Here is a 26,720-nt window from a genome sequence, read left to right as displayed (position 1 = left end):
ATAGGTATAAATCATTGCACTGCCAATCCATCCAAGTAATATGTGTTCTTCAGTCATTCTTTGCAGACACAGGTTTTACACATCTGTCTGTCATGGTAGTTTGACCTTTGAAGACTGATGCAAAGGCTGTGAATGTAATTTCTCTTCTTAGTTGCCCTTTGAGACTTAAGGATCAACCAATTTCCCAGCTTTTCCTTGAATTCCTTCTGTAGTCACAGGTCTCTCTTGTACTTGATGTTTTACAGGGCAAATACAAGGAATAATTTGTAATAATGCAGAAATAGCTGGATAACAGGAGGTTACACCTGCTAGTTCTGTAAGGACAACTGCTTTCACAATTTGATTTAAAGTTGCTTTGCTTAAGCAGTTACTCTTGAAGTCAAATGTGTATTTGACCATATCTTCCAGTTAGCCTCCAGTTAAACAAGCCATTGAACCCTGAAACTTGCCATGGTTTTACCTTCGTGTTTTGGAGAAAATCATTGGCAGCATTACTCTTTAATAGGAAACTTCAGAAGGAAAAAAGTACACACCAAGTGGGGTTTTTTTATTGTCTTGGGATTTCAAAACTACACACATGATTTTAAAGACTTCCTCTTACTTTTAAATGCATAGTCTTCATAGTGTAGAGTAGATGAGTGGCAGAGAATATGAGAGATGCTCTTGTCTGGTATCAGAATACTGAATTGCTATACTGCAAATGCAATATTAAATTTTATTACTTGCTTTACAACCAGTGAGATGCATAAAGTCCTTAGAAAAACAGACTGTTTTTCTAATCATACATTCAAATATAAGGAGATACAAATCTTTTTTCAAAAAGCTCTGTCTAAAAAGACAAGAAAAAAACAAGTCACATAAATGAAAGGTAAAGCATACCAAAGAAATACTCAGATGAATGTTAGACAGATATATACACAGCTAATTATAGATTTTTTTTTTAAGTGGAGTCTTGGAGTCTTTTAAGAATGTTTTATCTGAAATATTTAAATAGAGAATTGGGCTTAGCATCAATTTTTCTTTCTCATCAGTCTGGCACTTAAGAGTAAAAGCACACTGGAGCCAGTAGCTTCAATGCAAGAGGAAAAGAAAGGGCTGCAAATTCTTGAGATCCAGCATGGCTGGTTACACCAAGCATTGCCTGTGTATGTCGCTGTTGCATGGGTTTCCCAGCCTTATGCTCTTAAACTTTGTACCAAAATTTTGCTCATAGGCAATTTTATACATTTGCTTATTGCTTTTGGGCTTTATAAACAGTAAACTTTATAAACTATTTTTGTAAGGTTTTTCATTAATTTATTTTATCTAACATTAGGCATGAAGCTCTGCTACATTACATTTTAGCAGCTGAAACTGGGATTGAAGTGTCACAGTCAAATTTAGCACACATCTGTGAAGAAAGACCAGTGAGTAAATGAATTCACAACTCATCCTGAAAGGACCCTTTGTTAATGATAATGTGTGCCATTAGTCTCTTACCTGAGATATGAATGAAGCAATTATTTTCTTTATAGGACCTAGCAAGAAAATACCTAGCAACTGATTGTGTCTGGAGATACTACAATTTCTCTGTTTCTCAAGTCAATGCTCCATCATTTGGTATGTATAAGGAATTCTTTCTAAATTTTAATTTTACTTTTTTTTTCTAAATTTCAAGAACTGCATTTGTCACAATTTCTATGTGAGTAAGCAGGTTGAGGGAGGGAAGATTAATTCCTACTAATCATACATTTGCTTTTTCATGTTTTAATAGGAATATCAGGGGAGAAAAGGTAATTAAAGTGTTTTATTTCAGCACAGGTTTTCTGAAAATTTTATTTTTATTGCATTAAATGGATAAAATTTTGAGAAAATAAAATAAAAAATCTAAGCCCTTAGGAAGGACTAGATATTTAGGAGTCTGAGCAGTTGACTCAAAGTTTAAGAAAAAAAAGCAGTAGACTTTAGGAGCTCATGCTGTTTGGTTTATCAAAGGGAAAATCCAAAAGCAAATATACTTCCATATCATAATTGAGTCATGAGAAACTAATAAAGGCTAAGCGATTCCTTATCTAATTTATTATTAGTTTTCCTCTTAGGGTACAGAGTTTATCAGCTTACCTTGGAGAACTAAAGGATTCTCTAAGGTCTATTTGCAAAAAAGTTACATTTTTCAGGCCTTAAATTTTACTACATCTAGGCTTCAATAACTAAGTCGTTTTGGTGCCTCTGAAAGTTTTATTGAATATTTGAAAACATTGATCTGATTGTCTCACAAGAGCACTTCAGTGATTTGTAACAAGCATGTGGAAAAGTGGAGTGTAAAAATAATTCATGCTATGTATTTAAATACACAGTGTGGGAAATTTAAATGTGTGGAAACTGAATACCACATGGATATAGCCTGAAGGCAGAGGAGCTGACAAATACTGTTAGCTTTCCTGGGAGTTTGTAGACACCTCAGCAAGGTGTAGTTTGGTTGACCCTTTGGTAGAACCACTGGTACAAGCTCACATTAGAAAAACTTCTGAAGGTCAGACTCATAGGATGGGAGGGTCATTCCATTTCAGCATGCTGTAAAAACACGTGGGACTTCTTGGTAGCTGCTGTAGATGCACAAGTCAAAATATAGAAGAGTTTCAAACTATCTGAGGAAAGCTTAGGTCAGGTAAGTGTAGACACAGTCATAAGAGTTTTTAAACCCAGTAGCACAGAGTAGTGCAACATCATGCTTGCTCCTGTCTGGGTCAGTGCCCTCTCTTGATGCATTTCAATATGGGGCAATGTCACAGAAAGATGTTTGTAAAATATCTGCTAGGCATTGTTCCCTTTTAGACTAGGAAAATTATATCTGTACTGTTGTCCTCGGTTAAGGTGCATTTGAAACTAATGAAATTATCAGCAGTAACATTCTCTAACTTTTGGGAAAGGTTCAGCCACCATAGTGTCAGAGCAAACACATAGATGGCATAGTTTTAAGTTTCATCAATTTAGTAGGGCTAATCTGACTAAATAAGGCTTCAGGTTGTCCAAAGATAGATTGAGTTGCTATAAGTAGTCTAAATGATCTTCTGCTGGTTTCTTCTACAGCTTATTTGAAGATGGGAGATTTCTACTACTATGGCTACCAGAACCAGTCTAAAGACCTTGAGCTCTCCATGCGGATGTACGCCCAGGCGGCCTTGGAGGGTGATTCACAGGTGGGTCTGCAGTCATGGCAAAACAGCAGTGTAGAACAATTGGAGAATTTAGCTGTGACTGGTTCTTCTGCTTGGCCTCATCCACACCAAAGAAACCTGCTAGAATAAGTTACTATTATTTCAAAATACCTTGTGAGTCAGTAGTTGCTGTTTCATAATAGAAGATAAACTTAGCACAGATTAATGGTCTTAGAATTAGGCTGCTTTGTAAGCTAAAGGTAAATGGCCTAATTTGGTGCTACCTTACCTTGACACAATTGACTTAGTTGTGACCTCAGTATTTTTGCTATTCCAAGAGGAAGAATTAATAGGCTGCTGGGTTGTATTGCAGTCCTATCCTCTGCCATTTTATGATAAAAAAAAGAAGTCTGGCCCATTTCCCTTGATATGTTATACCAAGTGAATCCCAGGGTGAATTGTGTTCACTAATGAAGGTTTCTTCTTAAAATGCTTATAATTAAAGAATGCACCATGTCACATTACCAAAGGCATGCAGTATTTCACCACTGAGTTTCCTGTTCTCAGGCCCACCCGAAGTGTCCTGGATACAATATTCTGTTCTCCCTGTCCCTACAGCAATATTCCCAGATGGTGTCTTGTATGTGAATTTATCAAAGGTAGCATGGCTGGGTTTTCTTTTGAGATGAAAAAGACAAAACATAAACTAAAACTGCTAAAACAAAACTAAGCTAGTAAAGGAAAGAAGAGATGCATGAATAGTTACTTTAAAGTATGAAAGTCAAAGTGATGGGGAATCCTGTAAGATGTCTCATGTTTGTTCATCTTCATGACTCTGAAGGGACAGAGTGTTGCCTAAGACTTGTCCAAATAAGCAAAACAATAAGATTAAGAACTTAAATTGTCTGGAGGAAATTTCTGCTCTCAATTTCACTATTCAGATTCTTTTGATCTGTGGAGCTATGTGAAGGGGAATTGAAAGTAAGAGAATAGAAATCCATTTCTGCTTTCACTCTGTATCTCCCTAGGAGAAAAAATGACAGTTTGATATGGTGACTGGGCTTAAAGAGCAATTAAATAAGAAATAAACCATCTGGAAAAATATATGAGCTAAGAAAACAATGTCACAACATCTGAATGCTTCTTTTGCATTTTCAGTATGTACCTGAGTATATGGTTAGGAGAAAAGGCTCTCATAATTATTCAGTGAATATCACATTATACTAAACAAATTTAGGAAAGACAGTTATAATTAGACAGTTATAATTAGATAATTTGTGCTTAAATACAGATATGAAAATGTAATGTTCAAAAAGTGCATTTTTTTTACTGTTAGGGTTTCTTCAATTTGGCCCTTGTCATGGAAGAGGGCAACTCCATACCTTCCTACATTCTGGATCACTTGGAAATTGATCAAGCATTGCATTCTAGTAATACATCACTTCTTCAAGAACTCTATTACAGGTGAGCCTTTTTTACCCTTAATCAGCATTTTCTGGTTTTCCATGTAAGTAACATTTACTCTGGAGGACAGCAACTCCTGTAATTACTAACTTTGTTCACTTTTGTGATTTTAGGCAGGTTAAAGTCAACATACTCAATCTTAAATTCCTAAATATATTTCAGTTTATGTCTGTTAAAGAGACCTGATTATATGTGATTACCTGAAACATCAGGGACTGGATTCAATAATCCAGGAGGTCTTTTCCAATTCAATATATTTAAGTTCCTAAGTTAGGCATTGGTGATTTGTATGCAGTTCAAACCAATATTTCAATTCCAAATGTAGCATAATTCAATACAGAATTGAAAAATGTGTAACTGGGATAATAGTAATCCTCCCTATTGATTCTGCAAATATGTCCAGGCTGGCACAGGTTCTGTGGCACAGAATATTAGATATCTGAGGATGTTACAGATCTGCTGCCTGAATGACCTGTGCCAGCACTATTCATGGACAAACCACCTAGTGTCCTCTGGTTCCAGTAGAGAACTTGGGTTTTCTTTACTCAGGTAAAGCAACAGATGTTGGAAGGTACAGTGGGAATGTGAAGCTTACACAATATTTGATTAATTTGTGGAATTGCCTTTCAAATATTTGAAGAAGCAGGAGCTAATGGTCAAGACATGAAGCTGTGCATGATGAGTGTGTGGTTTATCATCTGTTTTGCTAGAGTGAACCCAGAAAGGTGGAGATGACACCAACGTTGAAACTTCATTTGTCTCTTCACCACAATCTGATGTAATTGTTCTTCACTGCAGTTAGACTGAACTTGTACCCTAAATTGCTTCCAATGCACATGAAACTGCTAGTCAGACACATAGGGGTTCTGGAACATCTGGGATTGTAAGCTTGAGACTGAATTCTGCCTTTACTTGGACTGAATCCACCTGCTTTGCTGTGAGAGTAATTCCAGAGTTGATCATGCTGAAGGGTTTTCCTATCATCATATGATTTTGTCCAAAATGGTACATACTTTTATATATTTATATATATACATATACACAGTCTATGACTTTATAAATAAATTATATGTATATTTATAACTATATGTATGTAGAAAAGGTATATATATATATATATACATATATATATATACACACACATTATCACTCCCTCCTTAGCTTTGTAGAAAAGAATCAATTGAAGTTTAAAATACATGCCTGTGATTTAGCTGTCTAAACTCCTCTAGTAGAGGGGAGTAGTATTTGATAGAACTAAGAAAGCTGCTCAGATCACCCTACAGAGCTAGGTATCTTGTGCTAGTCAGCTAAAACACTCTTCAAGCTCTGACTTCATTTTATTATATAGCATTGTCTCTAAAGGAGTTTTGGCACCAGTATTCTGTGTAGGGAAATAAATTTTGTACATCTAATTTTTAAATCAAGTCCTTCTGCTGTTGACTCATATTAGTTAGAGCTTGAACTGCGACTGCTTTGAAAGTGTAGCCTGGATGCTTAGACCTATTGTAGACTAGTAAGAAAATAAAAAGACACACTTCTAGAGTAAGGTATTCTGTGCTTATTAAGTTTAATCTGGTATTTTTCTGAATTTTTACTTCACCATCTGTGAGATAGTGATGATGATATTTGTTTGTTTTTCTGGAGTACTGGTTCTGCAAACACATTTGAGATTCCCAGATGATTGATGCCACAAAATTGTGGAGGAGGATTAATTAGTTGTTTTTATCTTCTTGTTGTAGGTGCTGGAATAGTAGTAACCAAGAATCAATTAGTCCATGTTCATTAGCATTGCTTTATTTTTACATGAGAGTTCTCTGGAACAATGTTTTACATTCTACTCTGGTATGTATTGCTCCTTTATTACATGCACAGTTCATTTGGAACTCTAGCTTGGCTTTGCATTGCTCTAACTATGTTATTAAAATTATTATCACAGATCTACTTCATGGGAACCTTTATTTTATCGATTCTTGTTGCATTTGCAGTGCAGTCTTTTCAGTCTTTATCTGGTAAGTATGTGTCATAGTAAAACTGAAGAAAGAGGAGTGATCTTTTTAGGTCAGTAAAACCTTCCAAAATGAAAGCAGAATTCTAGATTTGATAGAAGTACCTCTGAGCAGTAGCTTCTTTAACACATAAGTCTTTTTTTTGATCATTAAAAAGGAGTAGATGAAGAAAAGCATAACTTTAAACCTGTTGGTTTCTGAAGAACTCTTGCTAAAAGAGATTCTTGATAAAAACTTTTACCTGCATGTGATTATTCCCCATCTCTCAACATGCAGTCCTGTTACAGTAATTATATGACTTTGATGTAGTCTGCAATATGTAGTCTAAGTGTGTTTCCTGTTTCATAGGATTGGATCTCTTCTGATGCAAGGTGGGAAAGAAGTGAGGTTCTAAGAGCTGGTACATTGGAGTAACTTAGTAGGAGTCAGTTCAGGCTCTTAACACCAGTAACAGAATCAGCAAATGCATTTAGTTAGGAGTTACAGAACCTGTTATAATAATTCTGAAATCCTGCTTTCTGTTCTTACTAGCTATTAATTTATGTAACTTGGGAATTATGCAACAAATTTATAAAGTATATAGTTATAGGTATTCTTCTTTCAGTATTTTCAAACTTTTGAGTATTATCTTTAGATGTAATTTTACATCCACATAATACTGATTAATAGACTTCCTAGACACAATGGGGTTTTCTTAAATAATTTCTTTTGACATTCTTCTGAAATCATAATTCTCCTGGAAGAAGATCAGAACCATTGTCACATGATGTCCCTTGTTCCTTAGGAAATGACAGTGAGGATGCTACCAGAGCAGTACCACAGGAAGAACCTACTCTTTCAAATGATTTATCACAGCAGGAATCAAACCCTCAGAGTCCTCTTGTCACCAGCTGAAGTGGAGTTTTCTTAAGGTTGATGTCCACTGGGAAGACAGGATATGAACAACTACGAATCTAAGAACTGGCAACCAACCCTGTACATGGCATTAATAATGCAGTCCAACAGCTGAAGTTGTAGGGAAGTTTACTGATCTGACTTCTCCAATGTAGAGGAAAACCATCCCTATAATTTATTTAACTCCTAACAGATGATGCAGATTATCTCAGTGTACCCAACACACGACTATACTGTATATTATGGAAGGACCTGGAAGGAAACCTACAAGGTCTTTGCCTAATTGAAAAATAAGCAAACATCCCACAGGTTTTCATGAAGTTTTACTTACATGTCTAATTTCTTATTAAATTGCTTTTACTGCATTTGAGCTTATTTATTGTTGAAATTAGCAAAGTTTTCCAAGTCTGAATCATGGAAATAAAATAAAAGCGAAACCCAGTCACCAGTACTTTACAAGTTCTATGGAAACAAGTCAGGATTTCAGTACATGCAATAGTAACAATGATATTTTTGGCATTTTATATTCCATGCTGATTTTTCAATGTGAAAGTGTTTTGTTTTGAAAGGAAACACACCAGGAATATTTGCAATTTGGTCATAACATACTAGTTATGATTGCTAAGTTTTAGTCAAAGTTTTACAAGCATCCACATTTCCTGGTGGACATGACAAAATGTTTCTCTTCCTGCCAAGAGACACTGATTAGAGAAAGGAAGTCCCTAATGAGTAGATAAAAGAATATTTAAGTGTGATCAGGTAACACAAAGTGAATAAAAAATTATTTTTGTATTCTTCTGTAGATAACACTGGCAAGGATTTATTTCATGTTCTATAGTGATTCTAAAAGACACATATTTAAATTACAGTTTATTTGATAAATGTTGAATGCGACATATGGATAACATATATGGAGTGCAAATACCTTCTGATTTAAAGCTGTCTGTAAAGTGGCTGTAGGAAGGGTCTAATTGTTACAGCAGGTGTGCAGTTACCTCTGCACAATGATGTAGATCACAGACTATAAATTGCATCAATCTATGCATTATTGAGGGTTAAATCCACTTGCCTTGCACTACATTATTTACTCTTGTAAATAAAAATATTTTTTTATTTCAGCCTGTATGTGGAGGAATTTCTTTTAAGGCACCTCTTGGATGAAATGCTATCTTTCTGTTGCAATTTCTCACGATCATTATTTACATGTCTGTTGTCTTAGCTTCAAATGAGACAATCAGCTTTCACTTTCTTTGAGGAATACAGTCTTCTCACAGAGCAAACCTGGAACATTTTGTTTTGTTTTTCAATGCAAAAGAGCAAAGCGTAGGAGGTTTCAGTAAGAAAGGAATGATTTAACAGGAAAAAAAATGTTCTGACCTTAAATAGAGATTTTTATATTTATGTATGTCTATACATGCATACCATCAAGGCATGTTTCACATGCAGAAAACTGAAAACTCAAAAGTGTTGAGAGAAGAGTTGATGCTTTGAGGCAGCAGCCCCCTTGATAGGTCATGGGATAAAAATGAAGATGTTGAAGCTCCTCCCCCTCTGCTGAGAAAGTAAATTGTGTGTCACATTACCAAGTTTCTCCTTTATTTGATCAAGAACTGTGCAAAGAATACTTTTTGTTCTTAGTACAGTTGTAGATACATATTTTTTTTCTTTCTATGTATAGTGGATATTCTAATGTATTAGAGAGGACCTTGACTTTTACATAGTAAACTGTTGTACTCACTGGGGTTAGATTATGCATATTTGATATCCATTGCAAATGGTCCCAGGTCCCTGTTATTTTTGAGTGTTTTGAGTTGCAAAAACTTGTACAGCTAAATTTGATTATATCAAATTCCTTAACACAAAGAGATGGTATTTCAAGAGCCATCTCAACTATTTTTGTCACCTAATAAAAGAAGACTGTGCATCCATATTAAAACTGGGGCAGGTTTAGATGGTAAACCCAGAAGCATCGCAGGAAGTCAAGTGTAGCCTTTGAAGACAAGCAGACAAATGTCACAGCATAGGCACAGCATTAGGTTAGGTACCAAATGGCATGCACAGTTAGATGTTCACAAAATACTATTTGGGTGTGCATAAGACAAATCCTGCTTATAGTTAGCTACACATTAAAGGTGTATTTTTTTACAAGTGTCACATGTAGCAGAACTGAAGCACCTGGTGAAATACTAATCCCACGGGAGTTTGTCGGTGGTGTGATTGCAGCCCATGTGTTGCAATCTGGGAGTTCTCCAAGCAGCAGTGGTTTAGATTGTGTAAATACAGGTTAGAGTTAAGTGTTAGCACTCCAGCTCACTCTGTTTTCCTCACCAAAGCCCATGTTCTGAACTCTAGTAATTAAATAATTTGAAGAGTTCTGCCGGAATTCAACTTCTATATTTTGGAAGGCAATTGCTGAAGCTGCAATATATTTCATTATGCCAGCAGCTAATAGTTCCATCTTTGTTTATTGTTACCTATTACATCAGAAGTTTTACCAAAGTATTTTAAGATAAGCAGCTCTTCACAATAAACTGGCAATCCTGAAGGCTAGAATAATATTAGTTACATTATTGTCCTTCAATTCTTATAAGATCCTGTTGGCTATTGACAACCTAGAGTTCCATTCACAACCAGTGAGAAGAATGGTTACTTATGCAAAACAGCTACATAGTTCTGCTACATCCACAAGGAAAGCAGGGAGAGAAGGGGAAAAGAGTTGCTGCATCAAGAACTACTTTTCATAAATTGAAACATGATCACTGAACTTTATAGTTTCTGCAGCCTATGTTGAGTGTTCAGGGTGGGAATAAGGAAACAATAAATCACAGTTGTAGAGCTGAACTGCTGTATATAGTTTATTTATACACATTTGATAGAAGTCCAGCCATCAGAACAATGCAGGTCATGCATAAGGCAGTGTAAATGATGACCAATTTTTTTCTCCCTTGGTTCTGCTCAGAATCATCTCTAGCAAATAAATTATGGTCAAAAAAGAATTTCAGAAGGGCTATTTACAAAATAGGTGCCAAGTTATCTAAAATGAATGCAGTTTACACCAAGTAAATGGATTTGTGCGTTACAGAAAGTGACAGGGGAGAGACATTGCTATGTGCAACGTATCAAGCACTGTGGGAAGAGGGAGAATCAGATAGGTGGAGATAAGCTAAGAAAAAGAAGTCGATGTTCAGAAGTTCTGAGTAGTTACCAACTACAGCTTTATGAATGAAACAATTCAGACCAGTTATGAAAGATTTCCATCTATGCTGAAAAGTTTATTGAGCTCTGAATTGCACAGTAGGGTAGTAGCAGAACAGCACCAAATGCAGAGGGCATCCATATGGGGGTGACCACTGGCTCACGGTGTTGCTTCCCAGAACATACAGTGAAGAGCTTTGCATCCCAATAAATAAGCATGAGGACAGACTTAAAAGTTCTGTATTAATACCTTGCAATATCAATGTTAGTGATAGAGGGGACACTTGTGAATTACTCCTGGTATCCTGATTATATATTATAAACATACCCCTTCCTGGTATTTTTGTATTCCCATCTGAGCTACTGGAAGAGCATAGATGATGTTTAAAAACCACATGTGAAACATGGATTATCTGTGAAGAGAATTGATTTATAGCAGATTCTTGTCTGTGTAAGCTGTCTCCACTGAGTAATGGACTGTGACATTTAACACTGGCTGTTGACCCTTATCCTGAATGAAGGATAGCAGAAAGGCATGAATCAAGTTGAGTAAGCTTTGGCAGAGGAATTCCACTCATACACTCTCTCCTTCCTCACATAAATGTGTGAACTCGATTAAAAGACTGGGATGTAGGAAGAGAATAAAAATAAAAGGCTGGATTTTTTTAAGAAAAAGCCCAAGGGGAAGAAAACTAAAGAATGTCAAAGGGAATCTCAACATGGAGCAACTTCTTATGATATTTTCTAAGATGTAGAAGACATCATAAGAAGTATTGTTATTTTCTTGGTGTATTCTTGTTCTTCATGGTGTGTTCTTTAGTTGTTCCCTGGAACAATTAAAGGAACAATTACTGAATAATCAACAGAAACATGTAAATAAAAGAACTGCAGCATCTGGAATATAGGTATGTTGGAAGTGCATCACAGCTTCATTATTTATCTAAATACCTAATTCCTATGCCAGGAGACTTCATTATATTTGCAATAAGGAAAGTAACACTGAGTCTATAGCTAATTAGAAAATCAGACCAGATAAGCAGAAATTAGTAACCCAAATGGAAAGGAAAACATACTTGCATTATTGCAGTATATACTTGTGTAACAGTTACAGTAAGCAAGAAAAGAAACCAAAAACCACAACCAAGCAGAAGCCAAATCCCCTGCAGCAGATCTGCAGGTTGCCAGAATGATCAGCAGATCATTCTGAGGCACTGATGTTCCAAACTGAAATTGTACCAACAGCGCTGAGTACCTGTTGACTTAAGGGACTTGGGTTATTTGACAAGTGCTATCAGATACCCATCCACCTTTGGGCATCTAAATACCCCCTTAAAAGAAAACTGGCTGCAACAGCTTTGTTTGTAACTGTTCAGGGATCTTTCCATTAATGTATTCCTTGACCTTGCTTCCCCCCCAAGTTTGCATTTTCTGATTTATGTTGTTTCTTTTGTTTGTCCACACAGACCTCTCCTTAATCACTCATGAACTGTCTAGATAATAGCTCTTAATTCTTAGCATTGCTGTTTGCTCTTATCAGTTATGCCAGGTGAGCAGGAAAAACAAGTCCATTAGCAAACCTAGCACCCTTTTTTGATAGTCTGCCAAGGCAGGAACTGAGATACCTGCTTGGCATTATCTGTCTATTAACAGCACGTGCTGAGAAATTGATTTATGCAGCAAGTAATAGTGCAAGTTATAAGCAAATCTCCCTGGATAGACTTGTAATGATAGACTAACCAAGGCCAGGCTCTGCTGTCTGGTTGTGATGAGTTAAACTTTTTCTGTGAGCCCATTTATCTCATCTGTTGCTTATTGGACCAGTCTTGGTCCATAAAGTGGTCAAATGGTGCTCAGCCATTGTCTAGGAGGATTATTTTCAAATGAGCTTGAGCTACGTCAAGCAGCACACCCCCAAATAGCTGAGATAGTTGCAACCCAGTACCCAAGCATATCCTCCAGACCTTGTTCAGTTTGGTTGTGCAGATGAACCAAGACTGTCTCCCTCTCTTACAGGCCATGAGGCTCCATTCCACCCCCCAAACAAGGACTGAGATTAGTCCTTCCAATCTCACCTGCCTGTTTATCAGTGTGAGCCTTCCAGCTGCCCCAGCATGGTCAGAGCTGTTTTGAAGGCTTGCTTTCTTGAGAGAAGTGTGCTCAGCCTGCGTTTGTAGAACACAGGACAGTCTTTCCAAAAAACACCAGTACTGCCTAACTGGAATGAGAAATTAGTGCCTCCACTCATGTTTCATGGAGAGCAAATTGTAGTTTTTCCCTTCTGCTCTGCAGAGATAGTTGTGGCAATAACACTGTCCCTGCTTCCTTGTCCCATATCAGTTTTGTCTTCTGTCCTGCCCAGGTGACAAGTTTTAGAGGCTCCTATCTCTCGTCAGTCCTGCATTGCTCTTCCAAGCCAGCTCCAGTTGCACATGGATAGCCTTTCCAATTTAATTTTTGAGTTAAACACAGTACACTAATCCCAGAAAACATATTAACCTTTGCAGTTCAGTTGTTTACAACACCAGTAGGGGAAACCCAGATACACCTACTCTAATGTAGAAAACTCTAGGCTAGTTCATTAAACAAATATTAGAAGTCGCAGAAGATCAGGCAACCTGATCAGGACAAGAAAGTGGGTGAGGCCTTCTAATGGCAGCTGTAAGTAGTCTCAAAATCACAGGCACCAGCTCCTGTGAGTGAGTTTAACTCCACTGACATCAGCTGCAGAAACAACAGAGCGAAACATAAGCCTCCATCCAGGAGTTTCCTGGAAAGCATTGATAACAGCTTCCTGACACAGGTAGTGGAGCTCCCACAAGGAATAATGTGCTTCTCAACCTCATGCTTACAAACAGGGAAGGCCTCTAAGGTTGGAGATGTGAAGGCTGAGGGCAGCCTTGGCTGAAGTGACTGTGAGGATTGGAGTTCAGTACCAGGCAAGGAGGAGACAGGGCAGGAAGCAAGATTGCAACTATGGGCTTCAGGAGAGCTAACTTTAGCCTCTTCAGGGATGTTCTTGGAAGAATCCCATGGAAACAGGCACTGTAGGAAAAAGGAGTTCAAGAGAGATGGTTAACAGCCAAGGATCACTTCCTCCAGTTTCAAAAACAGTGCCTCTCAATGAGCAAGAAGTCAGGCAAAGGTGTGAAGGGATCTGTGTGGATGTTTAAAGAATTACTGTCCTTACTCAAGTGTAAGCAGGAAACACTCAAGATGGAAGCAGGTTGGACCACCTTGAATGCATATAGGGATATTTTCAGAGTACATCAGACTGAGACCAAGAAGGTCAAGGCCCATCTGATATTAAATCTGGCCTAGGATGGCAAGGACAAGAAAAGCTGCTTCAAATACATCAATAATGGAAGGAAAATAAGGAATAATGTTGGCCTGTCACTAAATGGAGGGGGACTCTGGTAAGGAAGGATGCAGAGAAGTCAGAGTCTCCAAACATCATCTTTGCATCAGCCTTCAATGACAAGACTAGCCCTCAGGAATCTCTGACCCAGGAGACCAAGGTAAGGGAGTGATAGAAAGAACATTTTCCTTTGGTCAAGGAGAATTAGGTTAGAGAACACCTAGGTAAACTTGATATCTATAAAGTCCATGGGTCCTGACTCGTGGATGCATCCATGACTGCTGGGAGAGCTGGCAGACACCACAGCAAGGCCTCCTGTGATCATCTTTGAAAGGTCGTGGCAGTCAGGAGAGGTGTCTGAGGACTGCAAGAAAGCAAATGTCACCCCAATCTTCAAATGTGGCAAGGAGGAAGACCCAGGGAACTTCCAGCCAGTTAGCTTCTCACCTCAATCCCTGGAGAAATGATGGACCACCTCGTTGTGGAGGCCATCTCTATCCACATGGATGACACAAAGGTGATCAGGAATCGTTAGCGTGGGCTCACTAAAAATAAACCATGCTTGGTTAACCTGCTTCCATCCTATGATGAAACAACTACCTGGATGGATGAGGGGAAAGCAATGGATGTTTTCTGCCTCAGCTTCAGCAAGGCTTTTGATGCTGTCTCTCACCTCAACAGGATGGAGAGCTGAGCAGAGAAGAACCATTTAAAATTCAACAAAGACATATACAGGATCCTGCACCTGGGGAGGAATAATCCCAGGCACCAGCACAGGCTGGGGGCTGACCTGCTGCAAAGCAGCTCTATGGAGAAGGACCTGGTGCCTGCTGGACACCAAGTGTCCATGAGCCAGCAGTGTCCTTGTGGCCAAGAGGGCCAGTGGTACCCTGGGGTGCGTTAGGGAGAGCGCTGACAACAGGTTGAGAGAGGTGATCCTGACCCTCTACTCAGCCTAGTGAAGCTCATCTGGAGTTCTGTGTCCAGTTCTGGGCTCCTCAGTACAAGAGAGACGTGGAGCTCCTGGAACAGGCCCAGAGGAGGAAAACAAAGATGCTGAAGGGACTGGAGCATCTCTGTTACAAGGACAGGCTGAGGGAGCTGGGCCTGTTCAGCCTCAAGGAGACATAAATGAGAGGGGAGCTCATCAGTGTCAGTCAGTACCTGGAGGGAGGGTGGCAGGAGGATGGAGCCAGGCTCTGCTCAGTGCTGCCAAGCAACAGGACAAGAAGCAGTGGGCAGAAACATATGCCCAGGAATTTCCACCTGAACATGAGGAAAATCTCTACTGTGTGAGTGACAGAGCACTGGAACAGGTTACCCAGAGAGGTCTTGGAGTCTCTGCCACTGGAAATATTCAAGAACTGTCCAGATGCAGTCCTGTGCCATGTGCTCGAGGGTAAACCTGCCTGAGCAGGGAGGTTGGACCCAATAACCAACCAACTCTGGTCTCCTCCAACTTTACCCATTCTGTGATCAGAAATTTCTCCTCTAGATCTTTTTAAGTCTTTACTGCTCAGCTGTTTCTGACCCCAATCAATAAGTTTTTATAATATCACCAGCAGCCTTAAGAAGCACTAATACGCCAATATTTAAGAGTTTATTTTTTTATCTGAAAAGCTGCCATAGATTAGAGACATGAATCCAAATATTCCAAGGCCTAGAGTAATTACCATATTCTTCAGATAACCAGTTTAAATTAAGAGGATTAAAAGTGGTTATCTACACTGATTAAAAGCATGTCCTTACAGAGGCCAAAACCCACCAGAGGAGTGAGAGCCATGCAGACATAACCACGGCAAGTGCACATGTGAGTCCTTGGTGCCAGGAGCCAGAGGCTGTCGGGCAGCAGCATTGCTGCCCAGCCTGTTTTTCAGTATCTCCTAGGGCAAATTCTTCTATCCTGTGTGACACTCCATTAGTGTGCTCTGCAAACATACCCTCTGTGCCTTTACAGTGTTAAAAGGAGATAAAAAGCTTCATTTTCATATCTCAAAAATCCGATGCCAGTGCACAGGATGTCCTTGGCACTTGGATACTATCAGCCTAACAGAGGGATCATGCATGACAGTTGGTTACACTCTGTTGCTGATATGACAGATAGAAACCACCTTGTTCAGCATTTCAATTTAAAAAATACCTATGCACCGTTCTGAGAAAGCTTTGCTACCCCATGTGATCATTCAATTTGAAAGAAAGAAAATAAGAAAGAAAGAACTAAACTATCTTGCAAACCCCTGCTTCCTCCCCTGCCTAACTACCTTGTGCCCTCATGCCATTATTCCAGGAATAGATTCTTTTGTGATGCAGTAAATAATTTTCATGGCCATAAGTCTGTCTATAAAAACCATAACATTTGACTTGCCCAGGCACCCACCAACCCCACCACCACTTGCAGATGAAAGCAGAAATTTAGATATCTACCCTGTGCTTTGTGTACCTGCCTCATATAATTCCAGAACTATCTGAAGGGGTGAGGATCTGGGTTTTATAAAGACCCCCTTCTGCAAATATGTAAGATACCTGCAATTGAATCTTTCACATACTCCAATTAAAGTGTTTTCTTTGAAACATTTAAATGGTAACACTAGTGTTAACAAATACATGACTAGGAGCAAGAAGTTCAAGATGCAGTTTTTGAAGATACACAATATTAATGCTACTCCACTAAAGAATAACTAATCTAACTATCTTAGATATTCATCTCACCCTTGATCTCCTTGACACATGACATGGTTTAACCTCAGCAGGTGATTAAGCTACTCTTTCACATGCACTCCTCCAGGATGGGAGGAGGAAATTACAAGAATAAAAGGGAGGTTATTTGTGTACTGAGATAAAGACAGTTTAACAGGTAAAGCAAAAGCCCTGCATACAGACAAAACAAAACAAGGAGTGCTTTCAATGCTCCCATGGGCAGGAAGGTGCTTAGACACCCCCAGGACAACAGAGCTCCATCATGAACAACAGTGACATGGAAAGACAAACATCATCACTCCAAATGCCTCTCTTTCCTTCTTTCCCCAGCTCTATGTGCTCAGTATGATGGACACTCCCTTGGGTTAGTTGAGGTCAGCTGTCCCAGCTGCATCACCTCTCAACTCATTGTGCACTCCCAGGTTCCTCACTGCTGGGATGGGGTGAGGGGCAGAAAAGGCTTTTACACCGTGTAGGTGCTGCTTGGCAATAATGCAAACATTTTCATATTGTCAACACTGTTTTCTGCAAAAATCTAAAACATGACCCCATAACAGCTGCTATTAAAAAAATTACCTCAGCCAAAACCATCACAACAAACAAAACTAGAGTTTTGTACTTTAAATTGAGGGTAGCTGTAAAAGAAAGCAATTTTTGACTGTGAATAATAAATAAATGAAAGCAATGGAAAAACAAAAGGAAAAAGGACACACAAAAAAAACCCAAACCCCACAGTCACTGGAGTCCTGAGAGTATTCTGGAGCCTTTTACAGTAGCCATCACTCTTCTATACAGAAAGAGAAGAGCAGTTCTCTTGGTCTTGATTGCATTTCTCCAATAATTACAGTTACTTTGTTTATAACAGCTCAGAAGAGCTTACAATATTCTCCTGGAAACTTATGTGTAGCAGAAGATAAAGTAGTCCAAGAAAGGTTCATCCTTGTATGAACTGTCCCAGATGCTATTAGAAAGTTGACCTCTACTCTTTAGTGAGGAGATAATGGTCCCATTTCAGTCAAGAGTAATAGGTGAAGTCCACACTGTAACAGTTCTTGAACCCAGCTTGAGTTCTAAGCCATGTTAGATTGGTGATGTTGAGTGGCAATCTCAGACTTTCAACATCCTAAACTGGTCCAGGACATGGCTGGACTGGGGTCTGCTGCTTGTACCCTGCAAATTTTCCGTATTTTTACCATGGTTTTTGTGCCACCTGCCCCACCATATATCTCAACCACTGAAGGGTAGTCCACCCCAATATACATTTACTGGCACAGGTGGCAAAAATGCATGAGGTGCATAGCCTATATCACAATACAAATTTATTTTACCTCCATTTGATTCATAGAATCATTCTCTCAGTATCCTTCCTTCAAGACCTCTGTTTGCTAGAAGCACACATAACAGTATCCTCAGGATTTGTGTGCCACCAACAAAAAAAAAAGTGAAGAATTTGATTGTTATTTTGACTTCAGATGAAATATTGTACAAGACCAGCAGCACAGTTTCTGACAGAAATGGGATATTTTTGCAGAAAGACTAGACTTTTCTCTCCTACAGACATAATAAATAATCAACTAGTATTTTCCCATCACACCCATCACACAGCCAACAGAGCAAGTTTTGACGCATTTAAAACCTCCACACAAGTTAATTCATGACTGGGGAAGAAAAAAGGAAGAATAACACTACTGCAATAAAAATCAACAAAAAGATCCTCAGTGAGTACAGTCTTCACAACATTGCTGGCATGTCCAAGAAAATAAAGTCATTCCCCCACATCTCCTCTGGTTCAAAAAATTACTCTGAATAGAAACTTTTTTCCTTCCTGTTATAATATCGTGTATTCAACCGAGTAACAGTTGCCAAATTATAAAAAAAATAAATTGAACACTTACCTGCTCATCAAACAGCCACAGTTTTAGACTATGTGTGTCCAGGAGCAACCCTGCCCACTATTAGCAAAACTTCAGGCACACAAATACATAGCTGTTCCTGATACATGCCAGCAAGCCTAAATCTGACTGCCCCTAGCAAGAGTTGCTTTTCTTCAGTCACTTTTCAGCTGTTTTCAATCCCTTTATTTTGCCTTTTTTTTTTTGCTTTTAAGCTTCCCCAGCTATGGCCCAGGACTCTTTATTAAGCTATTTAAGATACTTTATTTTTCTAGAGCAGTTTTTCTCATCTTTTTGAGCTGAAAAGCTGCTTGAAACTTTTAGTGGGTAAGAAGTTTTTCAGCCCATCTTGAATGGCATTTGTTTGTAATCCAATAGATATAAAGTAACATTTTGGGAACTACTTCATTATCTTTCATTTCTATTTAATTTTCTTTTTCCATGCATGGAAATACATCTGATTACTTAAAATTAAACAACAATTTTGACTGCTTGTGATATCTTACCCAGCACCAGTTATCCTTCTAGTCATTTGCAGGCCTAAGACTACGAACTGCCCATCATACAGCATGCACATTCAGGGAGAGGCAGGCTTTGAAAATTGTGTCCTACAGAGGCTGAGGTCAATGCCTCCTCCTGAGGCAAGCAAGGCACCTGGCCCAGGTGACGAAATTTTTAATTCCTCTGGGATTTGCAACTAGGAGAGTTGCCAGGATGTGTCAACAGATGGTGCTGGAATGGCCCTTTCTACTGGTCACATGTGAAATCCATTCTCAGCTCTGTGATATTCTTCATTAACCAGAGTTTGCTTAATTGAAAATGCTCTATGTACACTACAGGAATTCTGCCACCCAGTCTCCCTTGTTGTTTTTAAAAGGTTGCTAAGTCTTTTAAATGCTAAATTTGATGTGAAAACAATAGGTGTTTACCATCTAGTGAGGAACAGAGTATTTTGTAAAACTCATGTATTTGACATTTTGGCTTAGATCCATGACTGAACAAAAGAGGGAGGGGACTCCACTGATCCCTGTCTACATTCTGCCCTGTGTTTGAGCCAGCCCCAAGCCCCGGTGTCCAAACCCCAAGAGCCACAACCCAACAGCTCCACCACGTTGATGGGGTGAGTATGGGGACAACCCCAGAAAAGCAGACCTGGCTACTGTATCCTGCTGCATCTTTTGAGTCTTCACTGCCCTACAAACACCCCAATGCACCCCGGGGTTTTGTTTTGTCTCTGTGGATGCTCTGGCTGAGTGGTCCTTCCAGCTCCTACCAGCTTGAGATTCTGACCCCCAGAACACCTTCCATGATGACATCTATAGTGTCTCTGTGGAGACATTTTCATTGACCAAAAATCTCGTTAGTTACTCTTGCTCAAAAGTTACCCAATGAGGTGTCCTGAAACTGGGTTTTAATTAAAAGTGACAAAGGCTGAGTAAACGTAGCTTCAAACATTCCTGCCAGTATGGTGTGACAAGCCTGCCCTAGCAAGGTACTGCTGCACATGGTGTAAGAAAGACCAAAAGTTTTACACTAAGCTGTGGCTCAATGTAATTTATTCAAATCACCTGTTACATGTGGTCAAGATGTCTTAAAAGCTTTACAAACTGCCTCTCAGGTATTATCCCTCTGAGTCACATCCAAGAGGGGCAGCTGAATATGACTTGGTAAGAAGTTAGTTTTACTAACAGACAAAGACTCTTTGTGGGGCTTTCAGGCAATATTTGTATCCATCACAGGACAGTTCATTGCAGCAGTAGAAGACCACTTAATCAGAATCTCCAAATTCACCAAGAACCAGGCCTGTCCTGAAGGGACTAATGATGACCTTGAATGATCCACAAATTAATATCTCAAACTTTTTTTCAGTTACTAGTTTCAACAGTGTTGCTTTCCTAGCTATAATACCTCAGTTTTATAGCCACTGGTTATAGTCTGGTTACTTTCCCTCATGGGTCATTCTTCCAGCTGCAGACATCTGTCCTAAGCGTACCCACCTGAAGCTCTTGCACAAAACACACCATGTGTGTGCATACCCAAGGTGCAGTGGCCTGGCTGCTGCCCTGCAGAGGGAGGGAGGTCTCCTCCATCCCACCCCTGGCAGTGTCCAAGAAGAACCCCCTGGGTTGGGGAGCGCCTGAACACTGAGCTGCTTTCTCACAATACCTCAGAGAATGCTTTGAGCCCATCTTATTTAGGGCTTTGTTGAGATTGTGAATCCATGGCTGACTGGGAGGGGTGGACTGGAGCTGCTCCATCACATCCATAACCATGTGGTTCTTAGAGAAGGACTGCCAGCTCCATGCATCTGGGCTTAGGATACCTTGCTTGGCTCACCTGCCATTTTGTTTTTCTCCAAGGGAAGTAAAATTCATTCCTTTCCCTGTGTTTCAAGGTAGTGTTGAAATTGCTGCTGCTGAATGCAAAGTGCTCTCTGCCTGCTGCCATGTACGTGCAGTCATTTAACCATCAGGTCCAGCCAGCCACCAGCCCTAGTATCAATTCCACCTCATCCCACCCCTGGAAGTCCTGACCTGTTTTGGAGCTCTGTTCCTTCTGCCCCACTCCTGCTCTGTCTGATTCCTCAACCCTCAGCAACCCAAGCTTGCAATGTGATGGAGGGAGGAGACAAAACAAAACATCATTCCCTGCCCCCCTTTTCCCAAGCTGGGTGAACATCAGTTTGGGGATTCCTTGGTTTAGCAGCGTTGCTGTGTTTGAGGGGAAGGAAGAAGAGCTGCCACAGGCACAAAAGACTGAGGGCAGAGATGGGGTCCTACCTGAGACACAATGAGCTGCTTGGGATTTCTTTTCCCTGCTCGTGGACAGAGGTGTCAGCTCTGAGGGCAGTAAGGACATGCCCAACCTGGCTAAAAGCAGCAACCAGGCTAATTAGATTTCCACAGGATGTACAGATTCTTTCCACTTCCAGCATACCAGCCTGTGATTTGAGCCATTGTGCTGCCATTTTCTTCAGAAACACTCCTTGTGTCACAGCTGTCCTCAAGCAGGGGTCAAAGGATGCTCTACACCTTGTGGGCAGGAGCAGCCATATACATCCCACTCTGCTGGGGAGTGTTTGAAACTGTTCTAGCACAGTCTCTGAGGAAGACAGGGAAATTGCACTGATAAGTATCTTTAAGAATATCTTTTCAGACGGTATAACAGCAGGAAGCAAGAAACAAGAGTCAATATCATTTGTTTGTACTATGCAGCAACACCAGAGCCAGCCTTCAAGCTGGCAACCATTTGAGATCCAGTGCCTGAGGACATTGCATTAGTCAGTTAAAATAGGGCTTAATTTTCTCCTCACTCACATGAGCACCAATTTTCCTAATGTCAATTATGGCCACGTATTGCCTCACAAAGGGCAGCATTTGATCCACAAATTGTTTGCATGTCCTATAATTTATGCATTTTGCATTGTGTAAAAAAACCCCACTCTATCAGCTGTGATGTTGGTTGCAAAATATCTGCTCCTGTAATTACCCTGATTGTTTATGTCATGGTAATGTGTCCTTAGACGTTGAGCCATATAAAAAGATTGATACACCAAAAATGTAAATGGCAATTAGGGAATTTCATCAGGTGCTGAGTAAGATACAATGCTTGTGACAGTTTAATTTTAGCCTTTGCTCTGCTTCTCTTGATGTCTTCTTGAAACACTCAGATCCTAGTTGTTAGGGGAAACCTGCTTAGGAACAGCTCCATTAAATCAGTGTGATTACTATCCAACATGAAAAGCGAGCACTCCATTATCTCATATGGATCATGTGTTTCCTTTGTAGAATTGTCATAAAGGGAGTAAGATCTAAAGAATATTCTGTAAAAATATCATGAGAGGATTTACACATCCAGTGTCATGCCTCTGGCATGTGGCAACAGCAGGAGTGGCCATTAGATAGTGAAAAACCTCTGAATGCAGATAAAGCGCCTGCATGGAAGCACAGCCTACTGAGATGATGCAACAAGCATGGCCTGGCATTCCCTGGTACTTGTGTGGTATCCTTGCTTATGCAGTTCTTGAAACAGTGGATTTTTGCTTCACCCTGCTCACTATTTATGTTTAAAAGATGTGTGGTGTAGATTGTATGTTGGTTCAGCTGCTGCCAGTTGGTAGCACACCAGCCTGCACCCCCAAATAATTTGCTGTAAATCAGAGAACAACCTTTCTCAATGGCTCAGCAGGTGGCTGTCCAAAGGGCCTGGCTGGGTGCCCACCTCCACATGGTGAGATGAAGGAAGAGATGATGGAGCATTCAAGCAGCATTTCAGGCTAACCAGAACACAGTGGTACATCTGGTGCAGCTCAATGCAGCGTTTTAATGAGTTTGAAACTGGGGGAAGCAAATGTGACACTTCAGCAGAGATTGAAAAAGCACAGGAGCACCAAAAGGAGCTGTAGACAACATGGTTAAGCTGCAAGCAGGCGGGGAAAAGGACAGAGAGCAGGCAACGAGCTGAAGCATTGTTTGCACATTTTGAAAGCTTCTGATGAGTGCAGAGCTGCATGGCTTAACTGGAATTGGTTAAATAGTGATAGGCTTTGCTGGACTTTGCCCCAGTCAATTTGGAAACAGAAAGGTGGGTGGCACAACATGTCCCTGTGTCCTGGGTGTGCTTTGATTCCCAACAGACAGTGAGTCATGGAAGGTGATAAATTACAGTATTTTTGCACGGGTGTAAGAAGTTCTAAGTTTTAAACCATGGGCTTAGGCTTTTTACTGCACTTTCAGAAGAAGCCAGTTTACACTTTTGTGCATAAATATTGGTGTTATAAGAAACACTTCTGCTATCATCATTTCAATAAAACATGGTGTAATTGGGAATGAGAGGTACTTTTGGGGCTGATTCCTCAGCTACTATTGAGCTCATAATTAGGAAGTCTAGTAACCTTTTCAATACTCTTTAACACATTTAAAGAGCACTCTTAATTTCTCTCTGGCTAATTTTAAGCTCCATAGGTCTTGTGCAATTTAAAAAAAAATTATAAAGAGTAAGATGGATATTTTTGCCATTTATAAGCCAGACATCACTCAGGTTAGGGGTATAAGGAGCTTTGTGGAGACACTCTGTTTGCCAGAGAATGCAGGAAGAATCTGAGCCTGGTAGTGACACAGATCATTTGTGGTGACTCGTCATGCATCCTATTGCCACAATAGCATTGGCTTTGCTCCTACATGCTTGCCTTCACTAAGAACAGTCTGTAGCACTCCTCCAGAAAATGTCTTGACCCACACAGTTGCACTACAAAATTATTTTTATTTTTCTCTATATGAAAATCTATCATGCATATGAAAATATTGGACACACAGGTGCTTTTCTTTAGTGCTCAGTGCTAAAAAAAACCCTTCTCATTTCTTGCACATTGCATCAGCTCAGACTAGAACTGGTCTGAATAGTTATTTTTCTGCAAAGTTCCATGATACATATATAAATATATACTATGAAAACATATTTTTAAACTTCTCTTTATTTTTGCATTCAATGCATGAGGACAGACAAGATGAACATTCATGACAAAATATAAATCCTTGAAACAGTTAAAAGATAAAGTATTTAAGAGTTTAAAAAAGTATTTTAGAAACATTGTATTTTCAAAATTTCTCATTACAGAAAATTCAAATCTTTTAGAAACATAGTGTTTAATATCCTTGTGCATTAAGCCATATTATGAAAGTCTATAGCTGTTTTTTGCCTTTAAGAAATCTGTCTCTGCATTACTAACATTCTTTAAGTAACCTATTGATGGAGTAAACAGTCTCCATAATACACAGTATACAGTTACAAACAATTGAAAAGTTATATTACAAAATATACAGTAGTTCCTTTTTACATTTTTATAGATAAACATTGCATAGCTTTCAAATATGTAATATATAACACAATCACGAGACTTTTTATCTATAAGTTATGAAAAATTCTGTACACTCAAACAATTATAAATAAAGTGTAAATATCTTCTAGTAAGAGTGTAGGGGTGAGTGTGCCATGACATATCATGCAGTATTAAACAGAAATATTTGTTGGAATCTGTTTAACACAATGGAATGGTATGACCTGGAGTATGGAGAGGAGATCGTAGGGGAGATGTGTACAAAGAGGAACCATAAAGTACTGATATGCCTGACAATTATTACCCTGATTCATTTGTAAGAATTGCTTTCCCACAGTTATTACCACTGTTCTTGAAGGATTTACTTCAAGAAGCAAAATAAGGTGCATGTTGTTTAAGAAATGAGTAATAGTAGACTAAAATGTTTCCTCTTTCAATGGGTGGTCAATGGAAACATAAGATAACTTGAAAACAATTCTGGATATTTTTCTCATATTTTCCCAAAGAAGCAGGGCATGGGGAATACACATGGGTATTTAAAGAAACAGATTCAAAAAGTATCCAGAATTGTAAGAATAAAATGAAGAAGAATTACTGAAAATATAAAAAATTCCACTTTAAAAATGAGATGCTGAAAAAATTATGTTTCAACCATATGAAGCATAAGGAAAATAACTTTAAAAAAGCATTTGACATAATTCTGCTTTTTGGTCCTACACTCCAAAAGAGCAGAACTATACCAAAACTACATGTTTTTGGAATTCACTCTGATTCTAAGTATTTTGTCACTGGCTCACAATTACAGAGACTGTTAGAATCTCAGTTTGAATGCAATTTGCAGACACACAGTTTGCCAGTTTTAATGTTTGCTTAAAAGGTAAATGAAAACACTTTTCACTTCTAAAATATATGTATTTAATTGATTGCTGAATTTAACCTACTGAATTCCAAATTCTGCAGAAAACAACTATTCAGAAGTAATTGTGTTTTAGCAGCACTGAGTAGCTTTGTTACACTAAGGGTCTTCTCAGCATTTTTATTACACATTTAATTTAAAGTTCAGCCACTTAAACAGGCTTTAAATAACACTTGGTTTTCACTCAGCCACCTAATTTTTTTTGGAATATCAGTGATTGGACTTTGGATATTGTCTCATACTCAGTAATATCTAAGCTGTTGAAAACCATAAGAAGTACTGAGTGCATCTTTGGAATGTTCTTCTTCTGAGTCTGAAATTATGCCTTCTTTCAGCCCATGATTCAGAGCAGCCTCACAAGCATTTACTAAAACATCAGAATTTGAGCACAAGCAGCTTCCTACCAAGTATTGCACTACCCATGGATTTGCTAGACTTTGTAGTGACTACACTCCTTATGGATTTTATTAGGGATTTTGATTGCTACATACAATTGTCAGTAAAATTCACATTCTTTCCAAGTAGGGTGGTTCAGAGCACAAAAGGATAGTGAAAACCTCTTTCTCTCCAGTAAATATGACCAGATGCTCTGGGCTAGCCACAATCTGCTCTGCAGGCTCCCTCCGTTGTAGGTCTAAAGCCATTCTCCACTGCTACTCTGGAAACTCCTTTTGTGGCTCAGGGAAATGGAGCCACAGCTGCACACAGCTCTCCTGGCATCGGCACAGGCTGGCACAGCTCTCTCCCCCACTACCATGGCCACTTGTCCTCCTCCCTGCACCAGTCCATAGCTGTGGGATTACATGGTGAACAGGACTGAAGAGGACCATCCAGAGAGAGGAATGATAGCACAATCACATCCTCGGTCAATCAAGACCTTTGGTAGCAACTCGATGTCTCCATACACAGTTCTTGACATTCAGCAGGCAGAGGGAGCAGCAGTTATTTTCTGGTCTTTAGCCTGAGGTTACAAAATATTATAGCTCCTGTCCCCTCTGTTAGAGGAGACAGAGAGGGCTCTAAATGGGCTTATGCCAGAGTAGGACTCCAAGGGCTTCTGAAGGATGTCCCAGCATTTCATTTTCCTTCACACACATAGAATAGATTTTGTCTATTCTAGGAAAGCTACTGTTTTCCATTTTGACCACTGCAGGCAGGCCAATGAAAACATTAGGATTCCATTTCCCCCCCTTTTTTTCCTTCCCACCCCTTTTTTTTTTTTTTAATTTCAAGGGCTTCTTAGGTATTATGAAGTAATTCCTGCTGAGTCAGTAGGTCAGAAAGGCTGACCTCAACAAGAGCATTGTTTATTTGTTTTTTTTAAATTT

At 39.3% G+C, this 26,720-nt stretch overlaps 1 protein-coding gene across 1 annotated transcript in view; it reads left to right on the top strand.

Moving 5' to 3' along the window:
- Nucleotides 1–8,619, top strand: part of SEL1L3 (SEL1L family member 3) — a 33,262-nt gene extending 24,643 nt beyond the window's left edge. The window contains exons 18-24 of the mRNA XM_021554455.3: nt 1,316–1,406; nt 1,515–1,599; nt 3,070–3,179; nt 4,474–4,601; nt 6,341–6,443; nt 6,538–6,610; nt 7,392–8,619. Coding sequence (XP_021410130.3) covers nt 1,316–1,406; nt 1,515–1,599; nt 3,070–3,179; nt 4,474–4,601; nt 6,341–6,443; nt 6,538–6,610; nt 7,392–7,501 — 700 coding nt within the window. The 3' untranslated portion in view covers nt 7,502–8,619. The remainder of the gene's footprint in view (nt 1–1,315; nt 1,407–1,514; nt 1,600–3,069; nt 3,180–4,473; nt 4,602–6,340; nt 6,444–6,537; nt 6,611–7,391) is intronic.
- Nucleotides 8,620–26,720: the final 18,101 nt, after the last annotated feature.

This window comes from Lonchura striata, chromosome 4 (assembly GCF_050655825.1).
Source record: "Lonchura striata isolate lonStrDom1 chromosome 4, ASM5065582v1, whole genome shotgun sequence".
In the NCBI taxonomy this organism is placed as follows: Eukaryota; Metazoa; Chordata; class Aves; order Passeriformes; family Estrildidae; genus Lonchura; species Lonchura striata.
The sequence above is the reverse complement of the archived record's forward strand: the minus strand, read 5'-3'. Positions and strand labels throughout refer to the sequence as shown.